A 14,483-nucleotide genomic window follows, 5' to 3' on the forward strand; every position below is an offset into this window, starting at 1 on the left:
CAAAAATAAACAAATGGGACTTAAGCAGAAAAGCTGCACAGCTAAGGACACAACAATTAAAACAGACAATAAATAAATAAATAAAACAAGTAAGACAACCTTCAAACTAGGAAAAGATATTTGCATGTTACAACTCTGACAAAGGGATGATAACCAGAATCTACAGAAAATTCAATTATTCAACAAAAAAGAGCAAACAATCTCATCACTGGGCAGACATGAACAGAACCTCCTCTGAATTAGACAGAAGAATGGCTAACAAACACATGAAAAAATGATCATCATCCCTCACCATCAGAGAAATGCAAATTGAATCCACCCTGAAATATTACCTAACTCCAGTAAGAACAGCCCATATCACAAAGTCCCAAAGCTATAGATGCTGGCACAGACATGGAGAAAAGGAAACACTTCCATACTGTTGGTGGGACTGCAAACTAATATAGCATCTTTGGAAAGAAGTATGGAGAATCCTCAAAAAACTCAAATTAGACCTCCCATTTGATCCCACAATCCCACTGCTAGACATTTTGCTACCCAGAAGAAAAGCCATTTTATCATAAGGACATTTGCCCTAGATTGTTTACTGCAGCCCAATTTACAATCGCCAAGATGTGGAAACAACCTAAATACCCATCAACCCAAGATCAAGAAGCTGTGGTGTATGTATATACAGTGGAATACTATTCAGCCATAAAAAAGATGCAGATATTACATCTTTTGTATTAACCTGAATAGAGTTGAAACACATCCTTCTCAGTAAAGTATCACAAGAATGGAAAAGCAAGTATCCAATGTACTCAATACTAATGTGAAGCCCATAAACGATTTAATACATGCCCACATAAGAGAAAACTTCAAGTTAATTTAATACGAAGGGGAGGGAAGGAGGACAGGGCAGAGAGGAGAGGAGGGAGAAAGACTGGTGTGCTCTTACTTAATGGGCACAATGTGGGGGTATATGGCACACCTCTGGGGGGCGTCAGGGTCTACACAACTACAACAGGGTCTATACCTAAGAAATGCAAACACTGTAACCTAAATCTTTATACCTTCAAGTTAACCTGAAATTTAAAAAAGTATAAATTTTAAAAAACGCAAACCACTACTATCCAATCATCTATTTTAGTAAACAACTTGTACCCCTAAACCTATTTAAATAAACAATAAAATAAAATACATACCTAAAACTTATCTTTAAAGCACCTACTGATTTTGGGCGGTGCCTGTGGTTCAGTGAGTAGGGCACCGGCCTCGTATACCAAGGGTGGTGGGTTCAAGCCCAGCCCCAGCCAAACTGCAACAAAAAAATAGCCAGACGTTGTGGTGGACACTTGTAATCACAGCTACTCAGGAGGCTGAGGCAAGAGAATCACCTAAGCCCAAGAGCTGGAGGTTGCTGTGAGCTGTGACACCACAGCACTCTACCAAGGGTGACAAAGTGAGACTCTGTCTCAAAAAAAAAAAAATGTACCTGATTTTACAATTTTTTAATGACTAGCTCTTTTTCTTTTCAAAGTGTTATTTAACAAAGAGCTTCACCACAAAAAAATGAGAAAGTTTAAAGGCTTTCTATGATACATAAAACCTTTTTATACAACACACACATACACGGTGCCAAAAAAAGTACACATTTTAAAAAAGGAAAAAATTTAAAAGGTAATATACACCAATAACATCCATTATCATGTATGCTGTATCTTCTATCTCTTGTAATTACAGAAATCAAATGTGACTTGAGTACTACAATTATAATACAGTTTTTTCCTTTCTTAAAATGTATGTTCATTTTTGGTACCCTCTGTATATAAACTCATTCATATATTACCTCATATACCTAAAAACAGAAATACCCAGTGAATAATAGAGCGTGAGATTCCTGAAAGCTTTAGGAAAACATAGTAAGTCTGCATTTCTCCAGAACTGACCTATCCTAAACAATAATCACATTAAGTCTAATTGTATGCTGGGTATCTCCACAAACTCAAGAGGTATAAAGTCAAGTAAAACCTCATCTCCTCCTACTCCATCCCCTCCAAATCACATCACACTTCAAAATGTCCCATCCACCATTCTCCTTGTTTATCCTTGCCTTCCTAAGACTCATTTAACAACATCTCAAAATTGTTTCTTATAATCTCTTTTCTCACCACCTTAGTCTAAACCCTAACATGCAAAATACTTCATTTACCTCCTCTGCCTCTAATCTTTCCTGCCTAATCACCAGACGTCACCATGTTCCCAGTCTCACAAGCCAAGCACCTCTGAGTAATCTTCCATTCTCTCCTGCATCCAATTATCCAACTAGGTATTCAACTTCTGAAATGTTTTCCAGATCTGGCCTTCCTTCTTTATACTCTTTGCCAATCACTTACTGGAGAATATCAGTTCTCTCTCTCTCTCCTAAACTACTACAAGAGCATCTGTGACACAGTAAGAAATATATATTTGATCTCTGCCCCAGGTTCCTAACATGAAGCTCCTAAAACCTTGTATTTCCTGAGTGACAGGGAAGCTGGACACATCTTCTTTTCTGACACATGCTCTTTGATTCCAGCTGCTAAGACAGAGCTCCTAAATCCCTTGGTCTTTCCTGGGAAATAGGAGCATCTTTAGTGCTCTTGAGGTGACTCTTGGTGAGCTCCTAGATAACTTCCAGATAAGAGCTAGTCACCAGAAAAACCAAGCCATGATTAAAAGTTTAGGCTTTTCAGCCCCATCGCCCTCATCCTTTAGGGAGGGAAGAAAGGCTGGAGATTGAGTTATTAATTGATCATCCCTAAAGATGGGGTTTGGAAATCTTCCAGAATGGTGAACATATGGAGGAACTGGAAGAGTGGCACACTCAGACAGGGCTTAGATGCACCATTTTCCTTCCCACATGCTTCACGCACTGTACTACTTTTTTTTTTCTTTGCAGTTTTTTAGCGGGGGCCGGGTTTGAACCTGCCATCTCCGGTATATGGGGCCGGCGCCCTACTCCTATGAGCCATAGGCACTGCCCTGCACTGTACTTCTTTATCTAATTATTTAACTATCTACCAAGACTTTAGAATATCTTTTATAATAAACTGGTATATGTAAGTAAATATTTCCCTGAGTTTTATGAGGTGTTATAATAAATTATCAAAACTAAGGTTAAGAATACCAGGACCCCCCAATTTACAGAAGTTTAGAAGACCTAGACTTGGGATTGGCATCTGAAGTGGGGCAGTCTGGTGGGAACGAGACGTTTACTTACGGGATTTGCACTAACTGCAGGCAGTTAGGGTCAGAATTGAGTTAACCTATAGAACATCAAGTGGGTGTATGCTGAGAATTGGAAAATTGGAGGACTGGTCAGTGTAGAATAAATCTCCACGCATTTAGTGTTTCGGAGTACAGTGTTGACAGGACAGGAAAAAATTTTCTTTCTGTCCCAAAGTAATTCCCTTAACATTAGATCCTCACATTCAAACTACTCTTCCTACTTCCACCAAAATGAACATTCAGTAAAATACAAATGCTTCCAATCAAGCCTCTGCTTTTGTAAAACCTCTCTTAAGGTAACTACTACAAATACAACAGTAATTGTTCTTTTCTTTTTTGAGCCACTCTGTCACCTGGGCTAGTGCAGGGCTGTCTTCAACCTCAATCTCCGGTACTCAAGCTATCCTCCTCCACCCTGTGCCCCTCCCCCCTGCTCCCTGCTGAGTTACTAGGACTACAAGCACACACCAGGCAAGTTTTTCTACTCCTTCACAGAGACTTTTCTAGTTTATTGTAGAGATAGGGAGATAGGGTCTCAGGGTCTTGTTCTTGCTCAGACTGAGTCTCAAACTCCTGGCGTCAAGTGATCCTTAGCCTCAGCCTCTCAAAGTGCTAGAATACAGGGGTGAAGCAACATGCCCAGCCCAAATTTAGTGTGAACTAAAAAAATCTGAGGCCTCTCACCCAACTGAATGGACCCCCTCTGAGCCAAGGGTACTCTACAAATACCCTAAAGCTGAGTTGCTGGCCAGAAGAAGGGAGGTCAAACACGCCTCCTCATGCCCCCTTCCCTTCTTAAAGTTATCTTTTGTCATTCACCAACAGGCCTAAGGCTATACAAGGCAAAGGTTAAAACACACCTCCAAGTCATCCGTTTACTTAACAGATCCCTTAAGTGTGCATACTATCCAGTGTAAGGCCTGCTTCTGATTAATAAACTTCCTTATCTTAAAACATACCAAATCTTTACATAAACTTCATTTTTTTAACCAATTACAAATCAAAAAATATTTAAATCCATCCATAACTGGTAATGCCTAGTCTGTTTAGAGATACCCTGCCTTTGGAGACCAAACCAATGTATACCTTCCATGTATTCATTTATGACTTTACATGTAATTCCTCTCTCCCTGAAATTTGCATCAAATTGTAACCAAACCATGATAAGAACCTGATTGAGCGTGGCTCTCCCAGCCTCAGTCCCACATATTTGGCTCAGAATAAACCTCTTTAAATTATATTACATAAATTGGGGTCTTTGACACTCATAATTTTAACAGAGAATTCTGGAAAAACACTCTTTGTGAGTTTAAGTCAAGTTGTGATCATTTAATAAATGCCACAGATGAAAATTATTCTAACTCTTGGTTTTCCTTCCTCATTAAGTGAAATGAGGCTAACAGGAACACATAGTATAGTTGCTAAAATTAAAACAAAATAGTATAAAGGCCCCCATTTGAAAGGCAGAGCTTGTCAACCTAGATGAAAAAGCTAAACTTAAGTACAAATACATGTTACTTACAAAACATGTACTTTGAATACAAAGGCACATATAGTTTTAAAGTAATGGTGATAGGGCCCAGCACAGGGACCCGCCCTAAATATAACCCAGGGCAGGGACACAGAAACAAGTGCACAAGTCCCACCTAGGAAGGAATGTGTGCACCAATCCCTACCACCCCCAACCCTTATATTCCCACCTGCCTTAATGAATGTACTGACTTCCTTTTCAAATTCAGTTCGCTCCTCCGCACCTGAGTGAATGAAGGCCATGATGCCCCCACAGAACCTGGACTCCATTTCCTTTTGTTCACTTCTTGGCATAACCTCTCAAATGAGATAGAAAAAAACTACACTGACATAAATCAAGGATAAGTTAGAATGGCTACATTAATATCAGACAAGTAGGTTTCAGAGTAAAGACTATCATTAGCAGCAAAGAAAGTCTATGGATAAAGGGACCAATTAATCGAGAATACCCAACAATTCTAAACATTTAGGTATCTAGAAACAAAGCTTCAAATATAGGCTTGGCGCCTGTAGCTCAGTGAGTAGGGCGCCACCCACATACAGAAAGTCTGGCAGGTTTGAGCCCAACCTGGGCCTGCCAAACAACAATAACAACTACAACCAAAAAAAGAGCCGGGCATTGTAGTGGGCACCTGTAGTCCCAGCTACTCTGGAAGCTGAGGCGAGAGAATCGCTTGAGCCCAAGAGTTTGAGGTTGCTGTGAGCTATAACGCCACAGTACTCTATGGAAGGCAACATAGTAAGACTCTCAAAAACAAAAAAAACAAGCTTGGCACCTATGGCTCAAGCAGCTAAGGTACTAGCCACATACACTTGAGCTGGCGGGTTTAAATCCAGCCTGGGCCCGTCCAACAACGATGGCTGCAACCAAAAAATAGCCAGGCATTGTGGTGGGTGCCTGTAGTCCAAGCTACTTGGGAAGCAGAGGCAGGAGAATCGCTTGAGCCCAGGAGCTGGAGGTTGCTGTGAGCTGTGATGCCACCGCATTCTACCCAGGGTGACAGCTTGAGGCTCTGTCTCCAAAAAAAAACAAAAAAGAAACAACAACAAAAAAAGAAATATATTTGGCCTTTGTTCCTGGTTCTTGTAATAGGGCTCTTATCAATAAAAACCTTGGAATTCCCTGAGTGATAGTTTCTTTTGTTATTCATAAAGATCTCCTTTAATAACTGCTGAGTTTAGGTTAATGAGATTACTTAGGAAGGGGCCCCCAAGATAGCTTCAGGATGGAGCAAGGCACCAGAAAGACCAAATGATTAGAAGAGGGATGGAATTTTTAGCCACCCCTCCCCCTGCAGATAAACTGAGAAGGAATCTAAACAATCTGATGAGCTTCAGTAGCTAAAAACTTGGAGGTGATGGGTGTCACAGCCAGACAGGGCAATCAACTTCACAGCCCCTCCCCAATACCTCGCCCTATCCATCTCTTCATCTGGCTGTTCATCTGAATCCTTCATAATATCTTTCATAATAAGCCAGTGAATTAAGTAAAGTATTTCCCTAAGCTCTGTGAGCCATCCTAGCAAATTAATAAAACCCAATAAGAGGGGCATAGGAGCCCCTCTTCATAGCAAACCAGTCAAAGTATCAATGACAACTAGTAGGTATTGATAGTACCTAATTGGGGGCAGTCTTGTGGAACTGGCATCTGACACTATCCCCTAGTAGACAGCATCAGAGCTCAATTCAATTACAGGACACCCAGTTGGTATCCTCTGGAGAACTGACTGACTGGTCTGAAGGTGGAGAGAAATCCATACACCTCTGGTCACAAAGTATTCTGTGTTGAATGTGAGAAGAAGAAAAAAAAGTTTAGTTTGTTTCCTCTTATAATTTTAAACTGAATAATAATGGAAACATAAGATCTCAGAAGATACCACTACTACAGGAACCAGGGGAAATTCAGAGCACTAAATTCCTGTATTAGAAGAAAAGCAGCCAGGCATGGTGGTTATGCATCTGTAGTCCCAGCTATATGGGATGCTGTGGCAGGAAGATCAGCTGGGCCCAGGTGTTTGAGGTTGCAGTGAACTTTGATGTCTAGCCTGGGTCACAGAGCAAGATCCTGTCTCCAAAAGAAGAAAGGAAAAAAAAGAGAAGAGGAATTTCTAAAAAATTATGTTCATTTTATCTATCTTAATAAACTAGAAGGGCCAGGCATGGTGGCTCATGCCTGTAATCCTTGCACTATGGAAAGCCAAGGCAGGTGGATTGCCTGAGTCCACAGGTTCAAGATCAGCCTGAGCCAGAACAAGACCTCGTCTCTAAAAATAGCCAGGCATTGTAGCAGACACCTGTAGTCCCAGCTACTTGGAAAGGTGAAGACTTTAAGGTTGCTGTGAGCTATGACACCACTCACTTTACAGATGGTGACATTGTAAGACCCTGTCTCAAAAAAAAAAAAGAAAAAGAAAAAGAAGAGCAAATTACCCTAGACAAACAACTCTACTTTGTTAAGTAAGTTCAAAGAATGAAGTAAACTACTAACAATGAACTAAAGGAAATAATGGATGAAAATGCAGGAAATATCAATAAAGAGACAGAAATCCCAAAAATGAATCAAATAGAAATTTTGGAGTTAAAAAGTATAATAGCTAAAATAAAAAATGCACTTGAGTTCAATAGCAGATCAAGCTGGGCAAATCTAGCAAGAAATTTTTTTTTTATAAAAGACTACTTTACTATAAGGCCACTGGATGACACTGCCTCCCTCAGTGATCTATTCCAGAGTCAACTATCTAAAAGGGCCAGCAGCAGTGCAGCTTTCTTAACATTTGGCCATGCCTATTAACTTATCAAAATAAGAAAATAATGGAAGCAGAGATCATTTTATGTTATTCATGGCTCTCTTCCTTATATTCTAATTATAACAACTTTATTTTGAGACCTTAGAAAAACCAAAACAAGAATCTGAGGAAAAAATACAGAACTGCTAAGGAAATACAGCAACATTATAATAACTTATATTGATGTAAGTTATACTAACTTGCTTTAGAGCTCAATCAGAAAGTGGACATAAAAATAAAAAGGGGCAAGGCAAACAAGTCATTATTTTTTATTTGATAATCGCATAAAACATTGTCAGATTATGTGAGACTCAACAGGGAAAAGAAGCAAGCACGGAGGGAAGTCACTACTCATTATCAAGATGTATGAGAAGACAATTCTGTATCACCCTGAAGACCTTAACGTCTGTCAGGGGTTTCTCAATTTGGGGTGTATATTTCAGTCATTTCAGAGCTTTAAAAAAATATCCTGATGTGTGAGCCTCACCTGAGACTACTTAATTAGAAATTTGGAGGGTGAGATTCAGACATTAAGTATTTTATATATTTATTTATTTTCCAATAAATAGCCAAAGTTGAGAGCCCACACCATATAAACCTATGTGGGGGTTGGGGATAAGGAAGTATGAATTACCAGATATTAATGTCCTAAGAAAAATCAATGAATTAGAACTAGGTGTAGGCTCTGCGCCCATAGCTCAGTAGTTAGGGCACCGGCCACATACACCACAGCCGGTGGGTTCAAACCTTCCTGGTCCTGATAAACAACAACAACTACAATAAAAGAAATAGGTGGGCATTGTGGTGGGTGCCTTGTAGTCCCAAGCTAGTGAGGAGGCTGAGGCAAGAGAATCACGTAAGCCCAAGAGTTTGAACTTGCTGTGAGCTGTGATGCCACGGCACTCCACCGAGGGCAACATAATAAGAGACTCTGTCTCAAAAAAAAAAAAAAAAATAGAAGTAGGTTTAAATCTTTCTTGCCAGAGATATTGCCAGAGATAATTTATTTCATTAAAATATATTTTATGTCTCAAAGCCACTGGTAGACATGCCATGAATACAAATGATTTTGCTTTTCACAAAAGGGATCCAGCCAATCAATATTATTTTTGCCAATTAATATTACTTAAACTCCTAAATATCATCTTTCATTCAAGACTATAACAATTATTCTAATATTCAACTCTTTTAAAAAATGAGCTATAGACTAAATGAGGTAACGTACAACCAAAGCACCCAGAGTAATAGGCACAGGTTGACAAAAGAGATCTCTATTATCTCCTTAAAATTCAAAGGAATCCTGGGACTATCTAGAAATAAGAAGAGACCCACTGTGGCCCACTTCCACCACAACAAACCCACTCAGCCTTTGAAACCCTAAGAATGAGAGAATGAGACAGATAGAAAGTCAGTTGACAATCTCTTCCAAAAATTACAATAATTCCTAAAGATTATCAGGGAATATTAGAGAAATTCAAATCCCTTCTGGATTCTCCAGAATTTTCCCACATAGCTTGGCCTTCCTTTACCAAACATGGGGAATAGGAGTGGTGTCATCAACTGCTGAGGGTCTAGCTCTTCCCTGCTAATGTTACACCAACACTACCCTGGACTAAAACCTGGATATCCACGAGCACGCAGGAGGCACTTCAGAGCTAATATCAATTAGTTTAGCTAAAATACCAGAGGTAGGAAGACCCTGCCCCATAGTATTTCTATTTCTGCAGAACTAGAATTCACTTCTGGGACAAATGGCACTCCTCAAAGGAAATGTAAGTCTTTGAGAGTTTAAATGCTTTCAATGAATGCTTAGAAACACATTCTTTCTCTGGATTATAACTGAAGATTTAGGCCAAGATCTTAAAAGCAAATATGGGAAAAGCATTGGACGTATTCTATCTTTTAACATACATGCTGAATTCTTCTAACACATTTTAGCTTGCCAATTTCTATTTGTACATGAATACATGCAAATTACTTCTACTTCACAATTTGTCTTCGCTTTTAACCTAAAAGTAACATCAAGACAATTTATAAGGAAAAACTATTTTGAAATACCAAAAATCCTACTGCCAAAATAGCAATCACAAAGTACTAAAATAGTTCTTTAATCATAGCAGTGATGGTGATTTGATATACTCACATAAGTTAATCCAAAGAAATACATTATCAGAGTAGTAGAATAACAAAAGTGGAGTCCCTCCAAAAAATTAATAGATACATACTATCAGACACATATTTTTAAAAACAGGAAAAGACCAATAATAAAATTATCAAATATTTTTCTTCTTAAATCTATCTTCCTTGAATAGATTCAACACAATCGAAAAAACATCTGAATAGCAGGCTTGCTCCAAATAAAATTTTTCCTCATTCATTATTTTTAAAGTCCATTTGGAGAGTAAATTTAGTTCTGTTTTCTAAATGTACTCTTTTATATTTATCCATTCTTTTTGAAGTTACAGCAAAGAACCGTTAGTCCCTTTTTGTCTTTTAGAAAAGCTCAGCCCCTGATATCTACATATAGATAATTCAATTTTTCAATCCTTCATTCACTCACTCAACAAATCCTTAATGTGTACCTAACAAATATTTATACAATGCCTACTGTGCTCCACTCTAGCACTAGGGATTATGATTACCCTAACAGAATTTACACTATATTTGCAGGAGGCAAACAATAAAATAACATGTAGTATTTGAAGGTGCTAAGTCCTACTGAGAAAACTAAGGAAAGTGAATATACACTTTGGGTGAGAGAAAGACAGAGAGACAAAGATTGGGAATTCAGTTTTAAATGAGTTCAGTTGGAGATGTCAGTTAGATACCTAAGTAGAGATAAAGTAAGCAGTTAAATACACAATTCCAGAGTACAGAGAATAGCTCATAAATTTGAACATTACATAGTATTGGCATGCATTAAATACTAGTATTTAAACCTGTGAGACTGTATGAGATCACTAAGGGATAAATCAAGAAAGTAAGAAGAGGTCTAAGGTCTGACCAGCAGGGCCCAAAGACATTAGAAAGTCTGGGAAATGGGGCGGGGGGGGGGAGGCAATCAAAAGAAACTTTAAGAATGTGGCCAGTCAAATAAATTGGAAACGCAGAGGGAAGAGTGTTTTGGAAGCCAAATAAATGAAGTATTTCAACAAGGTTCACTGATCACTTGTATCCCATACAGCTGATAGGCCAAGAAATGTTAGTACTGACAACTGATAGTACTGACCACTGATCATTTAACACAGAGGTAGCTGGTGACCTTCATTAGGCCAGTTTTTAAGACCAATTTTGAATGATGAGAGTGGTAGAAACAAAATCCTGAATAAAGGGAAAATGGCATAATTGCAAACAGCTAGTTCAGACAATTCTTTTTTTTTTTCTTTTTTTTTCTTTTTGGCCAGGGCTGGGTTTGAATCCACCATCTCCAGTATATGGGGCCAGCCCCCCACTCCTTGAGCCACAGGGGCCGCCCCAGACAACTAGAGTTTGGCTACAAAGGAGAAATAAGGTTATAAACTGTAGGAGGAAGTAGAGCCAAGGAATTTCCTTTTAATAACAGCATGTCCCTGTACTGGTGGGAATAATCCATTCAAAGGAGAAACTAATAACAGAGAAGAAAGGATGAGGAGTGGAGAAGGCAGAGGAGGTGGAGCTGGGGAATGGCCTTGAATGGGTGGAAAGAGGTGCCATCCAGAACATAAATGCAGGGATGGCCTCCTGGGAAATTCATCCATAATTCAGAAGGGAAGGCAGAATCCAGATGTGGGACTGGTATTATGTCAAGCAAGTACCCTACAAAGAGAGGCAAGATGGCTAAAGGTACAGACATACAAAGGCATGTAGAATTAAAGCTGGTTAAGGAGCTATGGGAAGCATGGGAAGACTAAGGGAAGCAAGAAATAGTTTAAAAAAAAAAAAAGCGTGGCTTTGCAGTATGGAAGGACTGTTGACGTTAAATTACCAGTGGGAAAGAACTAGAAAGGGGGAAAGTGATGTCAGAGAGAGATAAACAATTGCAAATAAAATTATGCACTTATTGGTAATAATAAGGTCAAGAGTGTGACTACAGGAATAGTGGCTGAAGGAGAGTGAAGGACAAGATCTTGGAGAAGTTCAAGGAGCTGAAAGGTCAGCATGCTGGAACAATCATCTACTACTCAGATGTTGAAATTGTCAAAAATTAAAGTAGGAGGAATGCTGAAGAGAGTAAAAGTGAGCCATGAGAAAGGTGACAGAATCACCCAGAGGTCAGTAAAGGCCTCCCCTAAGGAGGGATATAGGCAGTTAGGCTGATAAAACAAAATTCAAGGCTGGGGGATTACTTCAAGGAACGATCCCTGGAATTGCCAAGGAGGAGGGAGAGGACATATACTAAAGGAACCAGGAAATACAGAAGAGTAATATATCCCTAAATAAACTCAGTCGAGCACAAAACGTAACAACCAACATATATTATTGTATTACAACACAGTAATGACTACAACTGAGAACAGGTCCTGCAGGAGGCCCAGAGGGACTAGAGAAAGGTTTCACAGAACTATAGAAGATGTAATGTGGGAGTTAAGTGCTCAAAACTGAATAAGGACAAAAGGACCCTGAAGCAGAAAGATGCTACAACTTAGCAACGGCAGAAAAACATGAAAAGAACACGAAACATTCAGACAAATGCAACATAATTCATATTGCATTATTCATAAATGCAACACAGTTCAATATAATTAAGGACAGAATGAGTCTGAAAGAGACAGGATACATGGCTGGACAGAAAGACAAAGGCCACAACTATTTTCTCCGCTAATTTAAGAATAAGAGATATTATGAACAAATTAAATTGCTGTCTGCAAATCTTTTACTTCATAAAAGCCACAAACAGAGAATAAATGGATGCACTGTAGTTTCATCATTTTTTCCTTACTTTGAGGGAGATGCCAGAAACCAACCCAAAAGCTCACTGCTTTATGGAGATTAACCAACCCTTAGAGAATAAATGCTCCCATAATGTATACAAAATTTATGAGCATTATTATAATCTCCAACATCCAACATTTAAAATTTTCCATGGAAAATTATGCACAGCTAAGACTTTTTAAACCTGCAGTCCCCAACCCCCGGACCATGGACTGGTACCACGCTATGGCCTGTTAGGAACTGGGCCGCACAGCAGTGAGCGGCAGGGCGCGGGAGCAAAGTTTCATCTGTATGTACAGCTGCTCCCCATCACTTGCATCACTGTCAAGCTCCACCTTCTGTCAGGTAAGTTTAGCAACATTAGATTCTCACAGGAAAACAAACCCTACTGCAAACAGCACATGCAAGGAATCTAGGTTGCTCACTCCTTATGAAAATCTAATGCCTGATGATCTCAGGTGGAAATGTAATAATGTCCTTGAATCCATCCCCCTCATCCCACCCTCGTCTGTAGAAAAACAGTCTTCCATGAAACAAGTCCCTGGCACCAAAAAGGTTGGGGACCGCTGTCTTTTTTTTTTTTTTTTGAGACAGAGCCTCAAGCTGTCCCCCTGGGTAGAGTGCCGTGGCATTACAGCTCATAGCAACCTCCAACTCCTGGGCTCAAGCGAGTCTCCTGCCTCTGCCTCCCAAGTAGCTGGGACCACAGGCGCCCGCCACAACGCCCGGCTATTTTTTGGTTGCAGCCATCATTGTTGTTTGGCGGGTCCGGGCTGGGGATTCGAACCCGCCACCTTAGGTGTACGTGGCTGGCGCCTTAGCCGGTTGAGCTATAGGCGCCGAGCCGGGACCGCTGTCTTAAACAGATGAACAGAGCTCAAATATAAATGCACTAGCTGTAGATTTCTTTGTAACATGTATATATGCAAACATATATGTTGTAACTACATATAAATAAAAAGTGCTTTCCATTTAAAAAATATTATAAGTGAATGCACAGATAATAAAAACACTGGTACAAACAACTTTTACAAACAATAAATCTTAGAATTAAACATCACATCGGAAAACATGTCTCACTGGGTACTATTGGCACATGTGCTCTATCTCCATTTTCTTTAGCAGCTGTGATTTAATGGAAAGTGCCCTGTACCTGGGAACCAAAGCATATATATTCAAGAACCGGCACTAGTACCTACAAACTATTAAGCAAACTGCTTAAGTTTTCTGTTCCTGAGTTTAATTTGCAAAACGGAAATCAAACATCTATATCTCATGTGGTTTTATTAAGGTTTATATAAAGTTCTTTATCTGAAAAAGCTTTGTAAGTCATAATGAGCCGCCAGAGTTTAGTTACAGACTTCGAAATATTATTAACAGAGAGCTAAAAAGCCTTCAGAAAGCCATCCACTGAACTCCCACTCCAGAAAATAAAGCACAATTAACAACTGAGATGATAAATGTGTTAGTTTGATAAGTATGTCTCACCACCTCTCTTTAACCTTACCTTTGAATGAGCAGGCCCTCTTTCATTCAGAAGTTTATACTGGGGTTGGACTCTATTGAAACGGGCTAACTCATTTACCAGACACATTGGAGTTTTCTCTTTTGGGGTTGCCATTTTATCTTGGAGAGCTGTAAATAAAAAGGCTATAAAGTTTTTGTGAAGAATGACTTTACAAAATGGAAGAAAAACTAGTTTTGACTTTTTCTGGCTGAAGTCAGATTGTATATTTGGAATTATTTTTTTGAATTTTGTATTTAAAAAATTCAAATCATCTAATACCTTCATCAGCACATGCAACATAAATATGTATCACACTTTAAACAATAAATTAAGGTAATTTTTTCTTAGTTCCTGAGTTACTCTCTATACAAAAATATGATTCATACTTAAAGATTTTAAAATAATACAATTTTTAATTTCTTATAAACTTTCCTTTCCTCTCAAAAAATTTTACTAGAAACATGTCTCGGCTCGGCGCCTATAGCTCAATTGGCTAAGGC

The 14,483-nt window shown here is 39.0% G+C and overlaps 1 protein-coding gene across 1 annotated transcript in view; it reads right to left on the reverse strand.

Moving 5' to 3' along the window:
• STAU2 (staufen double-stranded RNA binding protein 2) overlaps nucleotides 1–14,483 on the reverse strand; it is a 287,857-nt gene that overhangs the window by 243,438 nt on the left and 29,936 nt on the right. The window contains exon 2 of the mRNA XM_023519237.1: nucleotides 13,984–14,111. Within this exon, the coding sequence (XP_023375005.1) occupies nucleotides 13,984–14,097 (114 nt within the window). The 5' untranslated portion in view covers nucleotides 14,098–14,111. The remainder of the gene's footprint in view (nucleotides 1–13,983; nucleotides 14,112–14,483) is intronic.

The sequence above is a fragment of the Otolemur garnettii genome, unplaced genomic scaffold, assembly GCF_000181295.1.
Source record: "Otolemur garnettii isolate 467f Iridium unplaced genomic scaffold, OtoGar3 scaffold00163, whole genome shotgun sequence".
Taxonomy (NCBI): domain Eukaryota; kingdom Metazoa; phylum Chordata; class Mammalia; order Primates; family Galagidae; genus Otolemur; species Otolemur garnettii.